Below are 20,229 nucleotides of genomic sequence, written 5' to 3'. Positions count from 1 at the left end.
AGGCGCTCCTTGGAAACTCTATGGGACAGTTCTACTCTGTCCTATATGGACAATATGAGTAGGAATTGACTCAATGGCAACAGGTTTGTTTTTTTGGTTTTATGAGTCAGAATTGACTCAACGGCATTGGGTTTTTTGGTTTTTGGTCTTTTACTTAGCATAGGTGTTCAGGGTTCATCCATGTTGTAGCATGTATCAGTACTTCATTCATTTTTATGGCCAAATAATATTCCATTGTATGGATATACCACATTTTGTTTACCTATTCAGTCATTCATGGATATTTAATTTGCTTCCACCTTTGTCTATTATGAGTAATGCTACTATAAACATTCAAGTACAAGTTTTTGTGTGAACATATGTCTTAATTTCACTGGGTATATAACTAGGACTGGAATTGCTGGGTTGCACATGGAGTTGCCATGAGTCAGAATCAACCCTATGGCAACATTTTTTTCCCCCAATGGTACCTGTATGTTTAACCTTTTTTTCTTTTATAAGCGCTTTTACCATGTTTTCCTAACATTTTGTTTTGAAAAATTCATACTTACAGAAGAGATTAAAAAACAATACAGATTTATAAGAAGACTACAATGATCACCCAGGTATCCCTTACTTATAAGCCTTGATTTTATGTTCTAATGTAATTATCATGCTTGTCCAAAGTTTCAGAATTAATAACAGGTGATGCTTTGATTTTCTCACAGTAATCTGCAAACCCTGTCCAGTGTGCTATGTCACTTAAATTTATTTTGATTTTTTTTTATTCTTGTGATATTTAAATGTCTTAGATCCTTGATCCTTAAGGCATTATTTTTGTATTATTTTTACCTTGTATAATTTCAGGTCTTAACAGAGACTAAAATCACATTAAACTCTATCTATCTATCTGTCTAATAAAACTCTGAAGAACGTGTAATTATTGTCCCTTTACAAGTGAAAAAACTGCTTAGTAAATTTAAGTAGCTTTTCTGCACTTACAGAACTAATATATACCATCCTTTGATGGGTATTAAAACTTGTTTTTGTCACATCATATGGTCAGCTTTGTAAATATTGTATATGCGCTTGAAAAGAGTACACATTTTTGAGGTTCTTGGATGCTGTTATCTTTTGTCTACCATCTATTAAAAAAATAATAACCTTGGTGTCATCTTTGATTCCTGTTTCCTTCACCATCCTGCCAGGTCTACCATCAAAATATATCTTTGTATTTGTACTTCTCACTACTTTCACTATGGTAGCTCTGGTCTAACATGCCATCAGCTCTTTTGTATGTGTCATAAAATTGACTGTTAATATTATTATTTACTATTTTTTAAATTGTGCTTTAGGTGAAAGTTCAGAGAGCAAATTAGTTTCTCATTAAATAATTAATACACAAACTGTTTGGTGACATGGGTTGCCAACCCAGCGATGTGTTAACACTCTCCCCTTCTCCACCTTAGGTACCCTGTTACCATTTGTCCAGTTTTCCACTCCCTTCCTGCCTTCTTGTCTTTGCTTTTAGGCTAGTGTGCCCATTTAATCTTGTATACATGATTGAACTATGAAACACATTCCTCACGTGTGTTATTGTTTGCCCTATAGACCTGTCTAATCTTTGCCTGAAGGGTGAACCCCATGAGTGACTTCAGTACTGAGTTAAAAGGGTTTCTGGGGCCATACTGTCGGTAGGCGGATTTACATCTGGATTCTAAATTCTGTTCCATTGGTCAATGTGTCTGTTGTTGTACCAGTACTAGGCTATTTTGACTACCGTAGCTGTATGGTAGGTTCTGAGGTCAAGTAGTGTGAGGCCTCTTACTTTGTTCTTTTTCTTCAATAATGCTTGGCTTATCTGGGGCCTCTTTCCTTTCAATATGAAGTTGGTGATTAGTTTTTATATCTTGTTGAAGAATGCTGTTGGTATTTGGATTGGGATTGCATTGTATTTGTAAATTGCTTTGGGTAGAATTGACATTTTCACAATGTTGAGTCTACCTATCCATCAGCGTGGTATGTTTTTCCATTTATGTAGGTCTCATTTGGTTTCTTGCAAGAGTGTTTTGTAGTTTTTTTGTATAGGTCTTTAACATTCCTAGTTAGATTTATTCCTAAGTATTTTATCTTTTTAGGGGCTTTTATAAATGGTATTGCTTTCCTGATTTCCTTTTCATAATTCTCTTTATTGTTGTATAGGAATCCAACTGATTTTTGTATGTCTGTCTTGTATCCTGATACTTTGCTGAAATCTTCTATTAGTTTCAGTAGTTTTCTTGTGGAATCTTTTGTGTTCTCTATGTATAGTACCATATCATCCATGAATAGGGATAGTTTTACTTCTTCCTTACCAATTTGGATGCCCTTTATTTCTTTTTCTTGCCTTATTGCTCTAGCTAGGACTTTCAGCACAATGTTAAATAGGAGTGGTGATAAAGGGAATCTTTGTCTTGTTCGTCTTCTCAGGGGGAATGTTTTCATCTTCTCCATTGAGAATAATATTGGCTGTTGGTTTTGTGTAGATGCCCTTTATTATATTGAGGAATTTCCCTTCTATTCCTACTTTATTGAGAGTTTTTGTAAGGAATGAGTGTTGAACTTTATCAAATGCCTTTTCTGCATTGATTGAGATGATCATGTTAATCTTTTGTTTTATTTGTGTGGTGGATTATATTGATTGATTTTCTAATCTTGAACCATCCTTGCATACCTGGTATGAATCCTACTTGGTCATGGTGTATTATTATTTTTTATATGTTGCTGAATTCTATTACCCAGAATTTTTACATATATATTCATGAAAGATATTGACCTTTAATTTTCTTTTTTTTTTTTTTGTGGTGTCTTTGCCTGGTTTTGGTATCAGGGTACGCTGGCTTCATGGAATTAATTCGGAAGCATCCTTTCCTGTTCTATGTTCTGAAATAGTTTGAGTAGTACTGATGTGAGCTTTTCTCTGAATGTTTGGTAGAATTCTCCAGTGACGTCGTCTAGGCCAGGACTTTTATTTATTTGGTGTATTTTTATTACCTTTTCAATCTCTTCTCTTGTTATGGGTCTGTTCAGATTTTCTGCTTCAGTTTGTGTTAGTTTAGTAGGTAGTGTGTTTCTAGAAATTTATCCATTTTCTCTAAGTTTTCTAATTTGTTGGAGTACAGTTTTTCATAGTACTCTGATATGATACTTTTTTATATCCCTTGGGTCTGTTGTAATGCCTCTAATTTCATTTCTTATTTTTGTTATTTGCTTTGTTTCCTGTTTTTCTTTTGTCAGTTTGGCCGGTAGTTTATTGATTTGGTTGATCCTTTCATAGAACCAACTTTTGGTTTTGTAGATTCTTTCTTTTGTTTTTCTATTGTCTAATTGATTTATTTCTGCTCTGATCTTTATTATTTCCTTTCTTCTGGTGACCATGGGCTTCTTTTGCTGTTCTCTTTGTTTTTGTTCAAGTTGTATAGCTAACATTTTGATTTTGTCCCTTCTTTTTTTGATGTGTGCACCTATTGCTATAAATTGATCTCTGAGCACTGTCTTTGCTGTGTCCCAAAGGTTTTGGTATGATGTATTTTCATTCTCGTTTGATTCTAGGAATTTTTTTTTCATCTTTGATTTCTTTTATCACCCAGTGGTTTTTAAGCAAGGTTTTATTCAGTTTCCATGTATTTGACTTTTTTCCTTGCTCTTCCTGTTATTAATTTCTACTTTTATGTGATCAGAGAAGATTTTTTTGTATTATCTCAATGTTTGGATTTTGTTGAGGGTTACTGTTTGGCCTAAGATGTGGTCTGTTCTGGAGAACTTTCCATATGTGTTGGAAAAGAATGTATACTTTGCTGCTGTTGGGTGGAGTGTTCTGTATATGTCTATGAGGTCAAGTTGGTTGATAGTGGCTTTAGATCTTCTGTATCTTTGTTGAGTTTCTTTCTAGATGTTCTGTCCTTTACTGAGAGTGGTGTGTTGAAGTCTCCTGCTATTGTTGTGGAACTGTCAGTATCTCTTTTCAATGCTGTTAGTGTTTCTTGTATATATTTTGGAGCCCTGTCATTGGGTGTGTAGGTATTTATTACTGTTACGTACTCATGGTGCATTGTCCATTTAATCATTATATCATGTCCTTCCTTGTGTTTTTTGGTGGATTTTGTCTTAAAGTCTATCTTGTCTGAGATTAGCATTGTCATTCCTTCTCTTTTTCTGGTTGCTGTTTGCTTGGTATATTTTTTTCCATCCTTTTATTTTTAGTATATTTATGTGTTTGTGTCTAAGGTGTTTCGCTTGTAGACAGCATATTGATGGGTCCTGTTTTTGTATCCATTCTATCACTCTGTTTCTTTACGGATGCCTTTAAGCCATTTACGTTCAGTGTGATTACCAATAGATGTAAATTTATTGCTGTCATTTTGTAGTGCTTTTTTTTTTTTTGGTGGTGGTGGTGACTTTTTCTTAGTTCCTCTTGCTCTCCTGTGCTGAATTCCTTTTGTTTGTGGAATTTCTTTTTGTTTCTTTAATTATTGTAGATTTGTGTTTAACAAGAATTTTTTTTTCTTCTTTATTTTGATGAGTAGGTTTGTTAACTTTCTTTGTGGTTACCTTGAAATTTTCCATTATCTTCCTAATTTTGAACCATTCTTTTATTACTTGATATTTCATGATTTCCTCTCCATTGAAAGTTCTATACCTACACGTGTATTCCCCTTTTTATTGTTCTGACATTGTAATCATTTACAGATTGATGTCTCTAGTTCCCAATTTTAAATCTTTTAATGTTGTTTTTTCCTTGAGCGTTCATTATCTAGGTTGGTATCTGTCTGATACTGACCTGTATCCTAGATTCAGATTGTTGTCTAATGTTGGTTCTCTAACCAAAGTACTCCCTTTAATAATTCTTGTAGTTGGATTTGGTTTTTACAAATGTCTCTTAATTTCTGTTTATCTGGAAGTGTCCTAATTTCACCATCATATCTGAGAGAGAGTTTTGTAGGATATATTATTCTTTGTTGGAAATTTTTTTCTTTCAAGGTTTTGAATATGTCATCCCATTGCCTTCTTGCCTGCATGGTTTCTGCTGAGTAGTAGAGCTTAGTCTTATTGTTTCTCCTCTGTATGTGACTTATTGTTTCTCTCGAGCTGCTCTCCAGATTCTTTCTTTGTCTTTGGTTTTGACGAGTGTGATTGTGGTATGTCTTGGTGACTTTCTTTTGGAGTCTATCCTATATGAGGTTGGTTGAGCTTCTTGGATGGTCAGCTTTTAATCTTTCATGACAGTAGGGAAATTTTCTGTCAGCAAATCTTCAGTGATCCTCCTTGTGTTTTCCATTTTATCCTCCTGTTCTGAAACTGATCACACACTAATTTTTGCTGTTGATTGTATCCCACATAGTTCTTAGATTTTCTTCATTTTTCTTCAATCTGTTCTCTGATTTTTCCTCAAAGTGGCATCCATGGATTTGTCTTCAATTTCACTGACTCTGTCTTCCATTGTTGCAAATTTGCTCCTAAAACTTTTTATTGCATTGTCTATTTCTGCAGTTTTATTGTTTATCTTTTGGACTTCTAATTGCTGTTTTTGTATGATTTCTGATTGTTTATTTGTTTTGACATTTTGTTCTTGTATTATTTTCCTGAATTCTCCTATTGCTTTGTCCTTGTTTTCCTTGATTTTCTGTATGTTTTGGTTGGTTTTGTCTGTGTTTTCCATGATTTTGTCTGTGTTTTTTTTTTTTTTTCTTTTATTTCTTTCCTAATCTCTTGGAGAACCCTGAATATTAGACTTTTGATTTCCTTATCAGGTAGTTCCAGTGCCTTTTCTTCTGCCAGAAGGTCACGTGGTGCTTCATTTTGGTGACTCACTGAAGCAATCTTGTCCTTTGTTTTTGTTTTTTTTTAAATATGATTTGATAATGTCTGCTATCTCAGACATCAGGTATTATTTTCTTTATTTATACTGCTTGCTTTCTCATACTGCTGTTTTGTTTTGTTTAGTTGTGGCTGGGCAGGCAGACTGGACGTGCTTTGTTGCTTGTCTGTGGGCATGATAGTTCTCACCACCTTGTCCGGGTGTGCAGGGCTGATTACTCAGCTGTGGTGCAGCAGGGTAGGTCCAGCGGGGGAATGGGGGAGGAGGAGGAGGAGATGGGTTGTTTGTTTGTGGCATGAACCAGGCCAGAGCCAGGGGCTGGAGTGGGGCCTGCAGCAGGGTGGTGCCGGAGCTGGTGGTGAGGGTTTAGAGTCCAGGCTAGTTCCCCTCGGGGTCACAGAGCACAGCGAGGTGGGCCGGAGCCAGTGGGGAGGACTGGTGTCTGCTCCATTTCCCCTCTGGGCAGTGGAGTGTGGTGCGGTGGGGCCGAAGCTGGTGGGAAGGTGTCTGGTGTCCAGCTGGTGGGGCAGAGGAGAGAGATGGGGTGGGTGAAGGCAGAGGCAGAAGGGGCTAGATGGAAGAGGGCAATAGAGTGGGTTGGTGCTGTGGTTCCCGACAGTTGGGGCTGCTGTTCACCAGAAGGGTGGGGGTTGTAGGAGCTTGCTTCTGTGGTTACCAGGAAAGAGAGTCTGGGCTCCTCCTTGAGTTGCAACCAGCAAATGTAGTCTTACTTAACCCTGGGTATGTCAACACTGTACCTCTATCTCCTGGGAATTCTGTGGAGGAGCCTTTTATGTGTGAGGTTATTGGCATTATTCCCAGATGGCCACGCTGAGTTATGCCATTTGGCCAGGAACCTCCACTCCGTATCTCTACTCCTTCACAATTTTCTGTCAGTTTCTTCTTCTCAGTGGCTTATGGTCTAATACTTTATCTCTTCATTTAAGGTTTAGGGTTGTGGCATTGATGTCTGTATCCATTTTACTTGGTTTTTTGGGTCTTTGTTGCAGCAGGATGGCTTAATGCGTCTGAGTAGCCTGCCATCTTGGCTCCACTTCATCTAACTTTTGAGAAACTGCCAAACTGTTTTCCTAAGTGGCTACACCATTTTACATTTGCATGAGAAGTGTATGAGTGTTCCAATTTCTCCACATCCTCATCAACACTTGTTATAGTCTGTTTTTTTGGTTAGAGCCATCCTATAGGGTCGGTATGAGTTGGAATTGACTCGACGGCCGTGGGTTTTATTGGCTAGTGGGTGTGAAGTGGTATCTCAGTGTGGTTTTGATTTGCATTTTCCTGATGACTAATGATATTGAGCATCTTTTCATGTGCTTACTGGCCATTTGTATGTCTTTTTTTGGTGAAATGTCTATTCAAGTCCTTTGTCCATTATTTAATTGGGTTATTTGTCTTTTTCATTAGTGGGTTACAAGAGTTCTTTATATGTTCTAGATATAAGTCTCTTATCAGATTTATTGTTTGCAAATATTTTCTGCTTCTATGGACTGTCTTTTCACTTTTTTGATGGTGTCCTTTGAAGTACAAATGTTTTTAATTTTGATGAAGTCCAATTTATCTGTTTTTTTCTTTTGTTGCTCCTACTTTTGGTGTCATACTTAAGCATTCTTTGCCAAGTCAAAGATCATGAAGATTTACCCCCATGTTTGTTTCTAAGACTTTTATCATTTTAGCTCTTACATTTAGGTATTTACCCACTTTGAGTTAAATTTTTTATGGGTGTGAGTCGCTTAACATCAGTTCAGGCAACATCTGACCACATGTATGTATAGCCCATAAGGCTGTAATGGAGTTCAGAAATCCTGATTGGAAAATGGGAAGTAGTGGACCTACTTTACTAGAGATACAATCTGTCTCTCAGTAGCTCTCTGGATTCTGCATCCACCCCAGCCCTGGGGCGGCAGGGGGAGGAGTCCCAGCACCCATCTGCAGCTACCTGTCTCGTGCTCGGCTCAGGCAGAGACAGTGCAGACACCACCAGAGCCGCCAAAGGGGATGCCCTGCCAAGGCCACTGCCTCACTTGGCCCAGGAGTCCTGCGCGTGACACCCAGGCCCAAAGCTGCGGCTCTTCCCATGGTGGTGGCTGCCTAATGGTCTGGGCTGCAGTGGTGGTGAACTGGGAAGGCAGGCAGGGAGGAAGGAAGGGAAGGGAGCCGGCGGCAGGCCAGCACGTGTACACCATGGCTCTCGGAAACCGGGCAGCCACCATGCAGGACAACAGTGGAAGAGCCAAAGTTTTCGTGTAGTCCCTCAGTGTGGTGGCATGGGTCACAGGCCGAGTGGTGACTGTCCTGCACACCTCTTTCTTGTACGTAATATGGTGTTCTCACAATGTCCAAATCTCATAACTTCTATTTCACAGAATGTATTGTGGACTTTAAGTGACACATACCTGTTTATGGTGTGAAGTAAGGGTTCAACTTCATTCTTTTCCATATGGCTATCCAGTTGTCTCATCACCATTTGTTGAAAAGATTGTTCTTTCCCCATTGAATAATCTTGTCCCCCTTGTCAATAATCAGCTGACCATAGATATATAGGTTTATTTCTGTACTCTCGGTTCTATTCCATCGATCTAGATGTCTATCCTTGTGCTGGTACCACACTATATTGGTTACTATTTCTTTGTAGTAAGTTTTGAAATTGGAAAGTATGAGCCCTCCTACTTTGTTATTCTTTTTTCAGGATTGTTTTTACTATTCTGGGTTCCTTGTAATTCCACATGAATTTTAGAATCAGCTTGTCAATTGCTACAAAGAAGTCAGCTGGAGTTCTGATAGAGATTGTGTTGAATCTGTAGGTCAGTTTACAGAGTGTTGTCACTTAACAATGTTAAATCTTCTGGGCTATGAACATGGGATGTTTTTCCATTTATTTAGATCTTTAAAAATTTCTTTCAACATGTTTTGTAGTTTTCAAAGTTTTGCACTTTTTTAAAATTTATTTCTAAGTATTTTCTTCTTTTTGATGCTATTGTGAATGGAATTGTTTTCTTAATTATATTTCCAGATAGTTCATTTCAACTGTATAGAAATATAATTGATTTTTGTATATTGATCTGATATCCTGCAACCTTGCTGAACTTGTTTATTAATTCTAATAGGTTTTTTTTTAGTGGGTTCCTTAGGGTTTTCAATATGCAAGATCATATTATCTGCAAATATAGATAGTTTTAATTCTTCCTTTGCAATCTGGATGCTATTTATTTCTTTTTCTTACCTAATTGCCCTGGCTGGAACTTCCAGTACAATATTGAATAGAAGTGGCAAGAGTGGACATCTTTGTCTTGTTCCTAATCTTTGGGGGAAAGCACCCAGTCTTTCACCATTAAGTGTGATATTAGCTATGGTTTTTTCATAGACTGGTCTTTATCAAGTTGAGGAAGTTTCCTTCAATTCCTAGTTTGTTGAGTGTTTTTATCATGAAAGGGAGTTAGATTTTGTCAAATGCTTTTTCTGTGTCTATTGAGATGATCATGTAATATTTGTTTTTTATTCTATTGATATGATTGCTACATTAATTGCCTTTTTTTACATTAATGTTCGGATGTTAAAGCAACCTTGCATCTCTGGGATAAATCCCATTTGGTCATGATGTCCAATTCTTTTTATATTTTCTTGATTCAGTTTACTGATACTTTGTTGAGGCTTTCTACTCAGGTTTTTCAGCCTTCCAGCTGTTGTTTTCCTTTAGTTCCTGGGAGTATCACCCCAAATGTACACAGTACAGGTGTCAGCCAAAGAGTTGAGGAGAGTATATGAAGATTTTAGGGTTCTCTACTCTGTGGCTCCCTTTTTTTTCTTCTGGGATTACCCCTTAATATCCAGCAATCATGGAAGACTTAAAGTCATTCTGACTCTTTGAGCCAGTAAGATTATGACTTTCTTCTTGAGGTTTATCCACTTTGTGCCTTTTGGACTGTGGGGTGCCTTCAAAGGAAAAGCCAGATAAATGTGGCTGTCATGCAGTGTGGTTTCCTTCTTTAAAGGGTTGAATATCCTCAGGTTCCTTCCTACTTTTGGTCACTCTTCTGTGCCTTTGGTTTTCTTTTATATTTTGTCTAGAACTTATCATTGTCATCAGAAGGAACGTATACAAGTTATTCCACCATTATTAAAAGTCAGAGCCCTTTTATCTCAAAAGAATATTCTGTGGATAAAATATGCTAAGAAAAATCCCCTTTGTTTCTTTTTCTTTGGCTTCTTCATCATTTGTCCCATAAAGCTGAAACAATGTCCAATTGATTTAAAAAAATTATATTTATACTTTCTTTTCCCTTGAAATTACCCTCAGATAAGTAGAACCTTGTAACGATTTGCCATTAATTGCTGCATAATTAGAAAGTCTTTCTTTCGAAAGCCACTGGAAATGTGAATGTGCACATCTGTAAATAGTGTATATTTTGTTTAACAGAAACTTATATAGCATTTAACATATGCCAGGCACTTGTCTAAGCATTTTACATACATTAACTCATTTAATCATCCCATCAACCCAGTAAGGTAGGTATGGTGATTATTCCCAGTTTCCACATGAGGAAACGGAGGCACAGAGAGATTAAGCTAGGAGTGTTGGGGCCGGGATTTGAATCCAGGTATTCTGGCTTTATTAGAATCCATACTCTTAATCGTTGGTCGTAAGGAGCCTCGTGGTACAAATGGTTAAATACTTGACTGCTAACCTAAAGGTTGGTGGTTTGAACCTACCCATCGTCTCCGCAGGAGAAAGACCTGGTGATCTGCTTCCATAAAGATTACTGCCAAGAAAACCCTATGGGGTAGTTTTACTCTGTCACATGGGATCACTACGAGTCGGAATTGACTCCGTGGCAACTAACAACAAGAGCAATCATTGTGCCCTTCTACCCTCCTGCTCTATGCTGCCTATACTAATTATGCACTAGATGTATACCTGTTAGTATTTGTGAATTTTTCAAGTTTTTTCGGTTAGTGGTATCTATCCTACTGGTTTATAAACCATTTTAAGAACAGGAACCACATACTGCCTATTGTGTGAGATACCCAGAAAAAGTGAAAATGCAATTTCCCCTGTTTAAAAAAAAACAACACCCGCTGCCACTGAGTTGATTCCAACTCATAGCGACCCTATAGGACAGAGTAGAACTGCCCCATCGGGTTTCCAAGGCTGTGAATCTTTACAGAAGCACACTGCCACATCTTCGTCCTATGAAGTTGCTAGTGAGTTTGAACCGCTGACATTGCGGTTGGCAGCCGCGTGCTTTAACCACTGCGCCACCAGGACTCCAACCAAACCCACTGCTGTGAAGCTGATTTGTTGGAATTGACTCCATGGCAATAGGTTCCTCCGCTCCCCATCCCCCACCCCTCCCCATAGAACCAGTGTATACCTAGGCAGTACTAGTAGTTTCTTTTCTTTTGTGCTTTCACGACAAATTGTTTATATTTCTAATAAGCAGTTATTTCTTCTGCCTCGTATTGCAGCTAGTAGTTTACAGACTTGACCCTCCCATTGGATTGTAAGATCACTGAGGTTAGGGACCGTGCCTTCATTATCTTTATACACATTTTTCCCTACCTGCACCTAGCTCACATTGACTATAATGAACCATGTCATTCCAAAACTGTGATGGCAAAAATATACTTCTATTTGTCAGATAAGGAATCTTTACATAACCATATATGTGTACATCTTACTTGCAATAGAAATATCTTATATGTGTGTTTTACTTTCAACTTTCCAAGTCCTTTCATGTCTTCCATCTCATCTTTACAGGACAAATGTCTTGAGCTTTCATTTATCCATTCATTTAGTGAATATTTTTTGAGCACCTGCTATGTGCCAGGCACTGTTCTAATTGCTTAGGATGTAGCAATGGACAAAACAAAGTTCCTGCTTTCGTGTAGATTACATTCTTATGGGAATCCCTGGTTGGTGCAAAGGGTTATGGCTGGTAACCAAAAGGTTAGTGGTTCAAGTCTACCCAGAGGTGGGTTGGAAGAAAGTCCTGGTAATCTACTTCCAAAAAATTAGCCATTGAAAACCCTATGGAGCACAGCTCTACTCTGACACATGTGGGGTCATCATGAGTTGGAATCAACTTCACAGCAGCTGGTTACTGGTTACATTCTTGTGAGAAGGTAAAAATAATAAATAACACGTTAGGTGATAAGTACCATGAAGAAAACTAGAAGACGGTAAAGGGACAGAATATGACAGAGAGTGCTACTTTGGATGGTGTGGTCTCAGAAAGCCTCTAGAGGGGGTAGCGTTTGAGCCTATACCTGAATGAAGTAAAGGAGCAAACTTTTGAAATATTTGGGATTTAGAAGAGTTGCAGATAAAGGGAATAGTAAAGGCAAAGGCCTTTAAGTTGGGAAAAACAGCAAGGAGAGCAGTGTGGTTCAGTGCCACACTGGAGGTGTGGGAGAAATGAGATTGGAAAGGTAGTGGTGGTGGCGGGTGTGGGAGGCAGAGCATGGAGGGCCTTGTAAGATGTAGTAAAGACTTTGGGTTTCATTTTTAGTTTGATGAAAAATCATTGGAACGATTCAAGCCGAGAAGTGACATCTGAATTATGTTTAAAAAGTTCAAAATGGATGCTGTGTAGAGTATAGTTTGTATGGGGAGTGAGAGTAGAATCCGAGAGACCAGCTATGAGACTAAAAATCATCCAGGCCAGAGATGTCGGTCGCTTAAACTACAGTGGTAATAGTGGAGGTAGTAAGAAGTGTTTAAATTCTGGATTTATTTGAAGTTAGAACTTGTTGAGAAATTAAATATAGGGTATGAGAAAAAGAGAGTAGTTGGACATTCTTCCTAAGTTTTTTGTCTGAGCAACATGGTGAATGGTAGTACCATTTACTGAAGTGGAAAACACTGGCAGAAAGATCAAGTTGAAACAGGATATAGAGCTGCTCTTATTTTATATATGAGGAAACTGAGGTGTAGATAAAGAGTTCTGATAGTGGCTTCCTTCTTTAAAGAATAAAAGCGTCCTGGTTGCCTTGCCACTAGCCTCAGATTTCTTCTAAACAAGCCTCAGTTTTTTGTTTTTTGTTGTTATAAATTTTACTTGAATGATGATAGCTCCTGTTCATTTTTAAATTCTTTTAAACGAAGAGCCTGAGCGGGGATGTTTGAAGTCTTTGAAATTTTATGTTTTCCGAGATGGTAATTAGTTGAAGAACCTAACACCTTGTAGGTATTTAGTAATTGTTTGCTTGATTAAGTCGAAAGAAGATTCAGTTTCATCTTCAAACTTAACATTATCATAAGGTCATGTATGTGCGTTGTATGTAAGAGAAATTGCATGAACTGAAAGTTGCAGTTTGTCTTTCAGAAAGTAGATGTTAAGACTAGGAATGATAAGATCTGAGTTTGGACCGTTACTCTCCGTAACTTTCAGCAAATCACTCTACCTTTCTCAGCCTTTGTTTTCCCATCTGTGAAATGGGAATAATACCTACTCATCTTACTTAATTATTGTGAAGATGAAATGAGATCATGTATGCTTAGTAGGCCTAACATAGAACTGGCACATCAGAGCATGCAATAAAAGTTTATGGAGTCCGAATCTCAACAAAGGCACCATGAAATGTATACAAAGTTGAGAGAAGTCTGTATTAGAGAAAGTTTGTGGAAAAATTCTGTTCTTAAACACGTCACTTTTCTCAGAATCAGCATGTATACTAACATACACGTTATAAAGAATATATTACTGAAAATAAATGTTTGTGTTTACTTTATAGGTATTGGTTTGTCTTAAAAAAGGGTCACCATGTGGCTTTCAAATATAGCACCAAAACTAATAACTCCATGGAAGAACAAATTGATCTACATAAAGAAGTTATAGATAGAGTGACTGATTTGAGCATGCTCAGGCTGTTTGAGACCTACTTGGAAGGCTGCCCACAGCTGGTTCTTCAGCTCTACAGCCTCCTGGAGCAAGGTCAAGGGAATTTCAGTCCGTGTAAGTCTTTCTCAGTATCTTGTGTTAGATGGATGCCACTGAGATCTTATGTTAACTGCATAACTCTGCAGCAGGTTTTGGAAAGTTTTTATTCTTTTTCTTTTAAAAATTATTTATTTTTTCAAAAGGAAATACAGTCATGTGGTTTAAAGATCAAGAAGTATGAAAAGATATGTCTTCCTCCCTCTCCTCCCCACCCCTTTCTTCATCTGTCCAAAAAGTGAACTACTGTTGTCAGTTTTTTGTTAATCCTTTTGGAGATTTTTTTTTTCCAAAAAGCATGTATTCTTTTTAATCTTTTTTCTTTTACACTTTTTTTTAACTTAACAGTATGTCTAGGAGATATACCCATATCAGTACATGAAGAGTTTCTGCATTCATTTTTACTATCTGCATAGGATTGCAAATTATGGATGTACCATAATTTATTTGACAAGCACCTGATTTGTATTTATTTAGGTTATTTCTAATATTTTATTATTGAAAAAAATAGTATGATGAATAACCTTATATATACATCATTTTGCATGTGTGAGGTATATCTGTAGGATAAATTACAAGAATTGGAATTGCTGGGTGAAGCTGTAAGTGCTACAAAACTTATGAAAATTTTGCAAGTGAGCCAGTATGTTTACTCTTTCATGGCAGATTTCCTTACAAGAATAAAATAGTTTTTTTTTTTAGGACAGATTGGTATTTTCATTCTTTATATAAAAAAATCTTTTAATAGGTGTTTAATTTGAGATTCAAGAAAAATAATATTTATTTTCTGAATAATAGTGCCAGTTTTCATTAATGACTAGGGTTCTATGTGTACTTGAATTTATCTCAAGGGGGCAGATTGTCATCCTCCCTGTAGTTGCTTCTGCACTGGACTCACCTGTGAGATCAGCATATCCTCCCAGTCTCCCTACTCCCAATTTCCCATAACCCTCTAGGGAATATTCCCTTCTAATATTTTTGCCTTTACTTTGATTGTTAGTAAGACACTGAAATGAACCCATTGTGTATAAGTAACATCTCTTTTTCCCTAATGATACAGAGAATTCATAGGTGGGACTTAAAAGTTATGTATCATATAGTTCCTTAAATTAGAAGTTAAACATTTTGAACTTACAGCCTGTATTATGGTGCCCTTTGTCATCCAGTTGATTCCGATTCAGAGATACGCTAAATGATTCCAGATGCTACATAGCATCTGCACTAGCCTTCAGGTGTCGCAGGGATACAGTAGCCATTATCTTTATGTTGTGGTTCTGTCTTCATCCTTATAGTTTCTCCTTGAAGTAAGTAGCTGAGGTGTAAGTTAGTTAAAAATAGCAAAAAGTGAGAAATAATCTAATTGTCTAACAATAGAGAAATTGGTAAATAAATTTTTATAAACTGTTAGGATGAAACATTATGTGTTGCAAAGAACTTTTAATGACTCTAGAAAGTACTAATTATAAAATAAAATTTAGACAAAAAACAGTTTATAAAATTTTCTATAAACATAATTTTTAGGATACAAAGAGATTATTATATAGAAAAATGTCTGGAAGAAGATATGCCAAAATATTAACTGTGGCTGCTTCTGGGTAGTGGGATTGTGATTATTTTTTTTTCATGTTTTCCTGAATTTGCAGATTTTCTACGTTAACATGTATTGGTCTGACAATCAGGAAAACGTAACTCAAAATGTACCAAAAAAAAAAAAAAAAAAAATCAGGTTATATGTAGAAGCAGTTCAGAAGACTGAACATGTTCTTTTATCTTTGCTTCTTCTTGATGTCACACTAAAAATTAGAGTAAAGAAGTAAAAGCAGTATAAACTCACAAGGACAGAGATAATGTAGAACAATAGATTAGAAATGTCAACAAATGTTTAGCAGATAGAAAACAGAGAATTTAGGTTATTCAAAACAACCCTTTCACTGAAAGCCTTAATTATTTGAAATAATATCTGAAAATATCTAAGACTATTGGATAAAATCTTTTAAAAAGCCTTCCTAAAAGCAACAAAGATCTGACAAGATACAACTGGCCAAAATATTCATGGAAGTGGGAACCCAGAATGGTTAAGTATGACTCCGAAGACATTTATACCCTGAGGATATTCACTGAATCTTACAAAGTGGAGCTTCAGTTCTGATGGCTTTTCAGAGTGTGGAGGACAGAAGACAAAAGTCAGGGTCCTCACAAGGAGGCAAATTTTACAGTAAATCCTAATCCCATAAAGATGGGGCTTCAAAGGCACTTGCCTCAGGGTAAGAGTGAAGTTACCTGCAGAAGGATGGTATTCTCCCCTTAAAGGTGTATATGACTTTCAGAGGAGTTTTATAGTCATTTGAAGAATTTGTTAAGAAATAGTGAAAGAAAACCCCAACAGTTGCCATACAGTTGATTCTGACTGAGGGTGACCCCATGTGTGTCAGAATAGAACTGTGTGCCATAGGGTTTTCAATGACTGATATTCTGGAAGTAGATTGCCAGGCCTTTCTTCTGAGGCACCTGTGGGTGGACTTGACCTGCCAATCTTTAGGTTATCAGCTGTGTGCTTAAGCATTTGCATGATCCAGGGATGTGAAGAAATAGGGATTTTACCTGTTGCTGTTAAGTCGATTCCGACTCATAGCAACCCTATAGAGCAAGTAAGGAAATAAGGCAATTATTGACTCCAGGAAAAGTGAAAAGCTTTACAAGAAAGGAAATGTAATCAGAATGTAGTACTTGGCTGAGCAGTTTAAAAAACAAAACAACTGTACTCACATAAGGTAAAAACTGAATACTGATTTTTGCTAAAAATTGTGATGTTACTCTTTTGGGTGGATGGAGGCAGAGGAAAATGGAGGGGTGTGTGTGTGTGTGTGTGTGTGTGTGTGCGCGCGCGCGCGCGCGCGTGCATGCGCATGCTAAATTTTCCTCTTCCACAGTAGGAAATTAATGGACAATGTCTAAAAGAGATAAATTAAGATACAGCAGCATATATACTTCATTTAGAAGTATAGCATTCAATTTCAGAAGAAAAACTTAGAAGAGTTTAAAGTGATTTCTTCTGGAGAGTGTGACTAAGGGGGAGGAGAGGTAGACAGGGTGCTGTTGTTTTTCTAATAAGCTATAACTTTTTGACCTAAAAATTGTGTATATGTGTTAGTGTGGTAAAAATTAAAACCAACTATAAAAAAAAATCACAGGACAATTTAGCGGAAAGTGATGTTTTAATTACAGTATTTTTGAAAGCAGAAAGACAAGAAAATAAGAAATCCAGCTAGCTGAGAAGTCCCTGGTGGTATATGCTGAAATCAGGAGAGTGGACAGAGGTGTTTATAAGGTCCTTCTCATAATTTTTGTCAATAGATAAACCCGCCTTAAATCTACCTTTCTATCATATAATACAGGCCTCCAGTTAGGCTTAATGGAAATGACTAGCACCCTGTATTCTGCTCTGAATTTTTTTTTTTTTTTTCAATTCTCTAATATCTTTGCTTTCACTTTTATAAAAGCCTCCAGCTTGAAAGTGGGACTGATGACTTACCTTTCCAAAGTAGTGATGAACTTGGTTTTCTTTATTGGCTGGGCAAAGAAATAGGGTAAAGATGTTGAGGTTATAGACATCTGTAAGTTTTAGAACATACTTGTTCATTTGATCTATTATCTTCAAGATATGGGAGAATGAACTTGTTGATACCTCATACTTATATTAAATTTTCTTTTTAACATCTTTCTCTCTCTTTATGTTTTATGATGCTGTCTCTTAGTGAGTTAGGTATATGTCCAAAGTCAAAGTAAAAAAGACAGGAAAAGTTAGGACTTAGAGGTATAGTCTCTCAACTACCGAAGTATGCAGTTTCCACTGTATCAGTTGTGCATTAAATATTTGTCCAATGAATTTATTCAAAATCATTATAAAGCAGTCTAATACAGTTAAGTACACCAACTTTGGAATCAGGTCGATTTAGGTTCAAAGCCCAGTACTGCCCTGCTGCTTGCTAGTTGTGTGACTTAGGTCAAGTAATATATCTTCTCCAAGTCTCAGTTCCCTCATGTGTAATATGGGACTATTAATATCTACCTCAAAGGGTTAGATGAGATGAGTATATAAGGTGACTTATGTGTGTTTGTGGGTATATGTTTACAGAAAAGCCATGTATGGCAGATAGTACATTTAATATTGCTATTAGTATCCCTATAACAATATATATTTTTTGTTTTGTAGATGCAGCCATCATGGTCACTTGCTGTGGTATATCTTGGTCGACTGTTGATTATCAAATAGCTCTAAGGAAATCCTTGCCTGATAAAAATCCCCTTAATGGATTCTCTCCCAAATTCATGTATCTCTTTTACAAGTTGTTTACATTATTATCTTGGATTCTGAGTGTTGTACTTCTACTGTTCTTAAATGTTAAGATTGCTTTATTCCTGTTGTTATTTCTTTGGCTTTTAGGTATAATGTGGGCATTTAAAAAGCAGACCCAGTTTTGTGCTTCCATAGGTATGGAATTCTTATACAGGATTGTTGTTGGATTCATTCTGGTCTTTACATTTTTTAATGTTAAGGGACAGAATACCAAATGTCCAATGTCTTGTTATTATATTGTAAAGGTACTGGCCACATTGTATATATTGATTGCATTCTGGGTCTGCCTACCCTCTGTTTTTATTTCAGACTATTTTATAATTATCACTGTCATTATAGCTTTTACTTTTCTCCTTGGAATTATTTTTCTTACTGTTTATTATGGGATTTTTCACCCAAATAGAAGTGAAGAAAAGAAACCTGATGAAATTGATGGAAAACCAGTTCAAAGAGATTGTAGAATGAGTTATTTCCTAATGTTATGAGCTATTCGTTTATGAAACATGTTTTCTTATTTTGTGTTTTATTGGTTAGTAAAGAAAAACTTGTATGTGTGTTTTGTCTATTATTTTTGTTGTTGTTAGGTGCAGCTGAGTCGATTCCGACTCACAGCGACCCTATGTACAGTACTGCCTGGTCTTGTGCCATCCTCACAATTGTTGCTATGCTTGAGCCCATCATCGTTGCAGCCACTTTGTCAGTCCATCTTGTTGAGGGTCTTCCTCTCTTTCGCTGACTCTCTACCAACCGTGATGTCTTTCTCCAGGGATTGGTCCCTCCTGATGACATGTCCAGAGTACGTGAGATGAAGTCTTGCCATCCTCCCTTCTAAGGAGCATTCTGGCTGTACTTCTTCCAAGACAGATTTGTGTTAGAATGCAGAAATTATAGAACAATATTAATATTACATGCAAGTTTTACTGAAATTGTTTTTGCCTTCTCTAATTTGAGATCAATCCAGTACATTAATTGTGAACATGAGAGATAGAGCATAATAATATTTTTATCATTTAAATTAATTTCTCATTTGGTTTTAAAGATCCTGGGTACTCAGATGTTTGCCTACTGTCTGGTAGGGCTGTCATTTTGAGCATGAATTGGAAGAAATGGTTAGGTTTCATAATTAAAAGGCTGGAATCAACTTCCCTCCAACTTTTCCCTCATTATTCCTGAACCAAAACTGATGTTCTTGTTTTGGGGAACTGGAAAGGGAAGAAAAGAGCAGACAGAATATTCTTTTTTCCTCTATTGCCTTGGTTTAGTGCATATATTTTGAGTTGAGTAGAGGAAAAGAGAAGAGAAGGAAAAAGGAAAAAACCAAATTCTTATTGAGTATCTACTATGCTCCTTTCCTGGAACTCCCCAATTCCATAAATACAAAAGAGACCTGGTGTATATTTGAGAGGATTATTGAAAGTTTCATTATTTATTTTTTAGCTTTTCTGAATTAATGCGTTTTTAACATAAAATTGATGTGCTATTTGTGCTGAAAATAGTTGTAACCAAATATTATTTGTTTAAGTTTGTGTATAGTTTCTTCTAGTAAGAAGTAGATTTTGGCCCTATGAACAATAGGGAAGACAGTTGAATTTGGCTCAACTTCTGGAAATAATGAAGTGTTCCCCATCAAACTCTCTCTCTCTTTTTTTCCTCAGCACTTCACTATTTCTTCTCCTTGAGTCAGCCCTTAATAAACGAGTCCTCAACTAATAGATTTCTCTATTACAAATAAAAAAAATGACGGTTAAATATTTAGTCTTAGAATTTAATATAAAACTGCTGTACAGCTCTTGGGAAGAAGAGTAAACTTAATAGATACAACATATTTCAACTGTCAGAGGTATTTGAAGGCAATAAGTGAATATTAAGCACTAACTCTGTGCCTCGCATTCTGCTAGGTACTGTTGTGGATACAAAAGGTTTAGAATTTAGGTCTGTTGCTTGAAAAGGTTACGTATGGAAGCATTTACAGAATTGGACAAGCTCTCTTTCAGGATGTTTACTGTAATGTTTGCAATTTTGTTTTGTAGTAAATGAAACAAATAAATACTAAATAACAAGAGTGGTTATATTTATATAAT

At 36.6% G+C, this 20,229-nt stretch overlaps 1 protein-coding gene across 1 annotated transcript in view; it reads left to right on the top strand.

The window, feature by feature from the left end:
• Window positions 1-18,722, top strand: part of XKR9 (XK related 9) — a 34,399-nt gene extending 15,677 nt beyond the window's left edge. The window contains exons 3-4 of the mRNA XM_004372535.2: window positions 13,589-13,809; window positions 18,005-18,722. Of these exons, the coding sequence (XP_004372592.1) occupies window positions 13,589-13,809; window positions 18,005-18,633 (850 nt within the window). The 3' untranslated portion in view covers window positions 18,634-18,722. The remainder of the gene's footprint in view (window positions 1-13,588; window positions 13,810-18,004) is intronic.
• Window positions 18,723-20,229: the final 1,507 nt, after the last annotated feature.

The sequence above is a fragment of the Trichechus manatus genome, unplaced genomic scaffold (genome assembly GCF_000243295.1).
Source record: "Trichechus manatus latirostris isolate Lorelei unplaced genomic scaffold, TriManLat1.0 scaffold00018, whole genome shotgun sequence".
Classification (NCBI taxonomy): Eukaryota; Metazoa; Chordata; class Mammalia; order Sirenia; family Trichechidae; genus Trichechus; species Trichechus manatus.
Note: the sequence above shows the minus strand (reverse complement) of the source record. Positions and strands in the feature narration are given on the sequence as shown.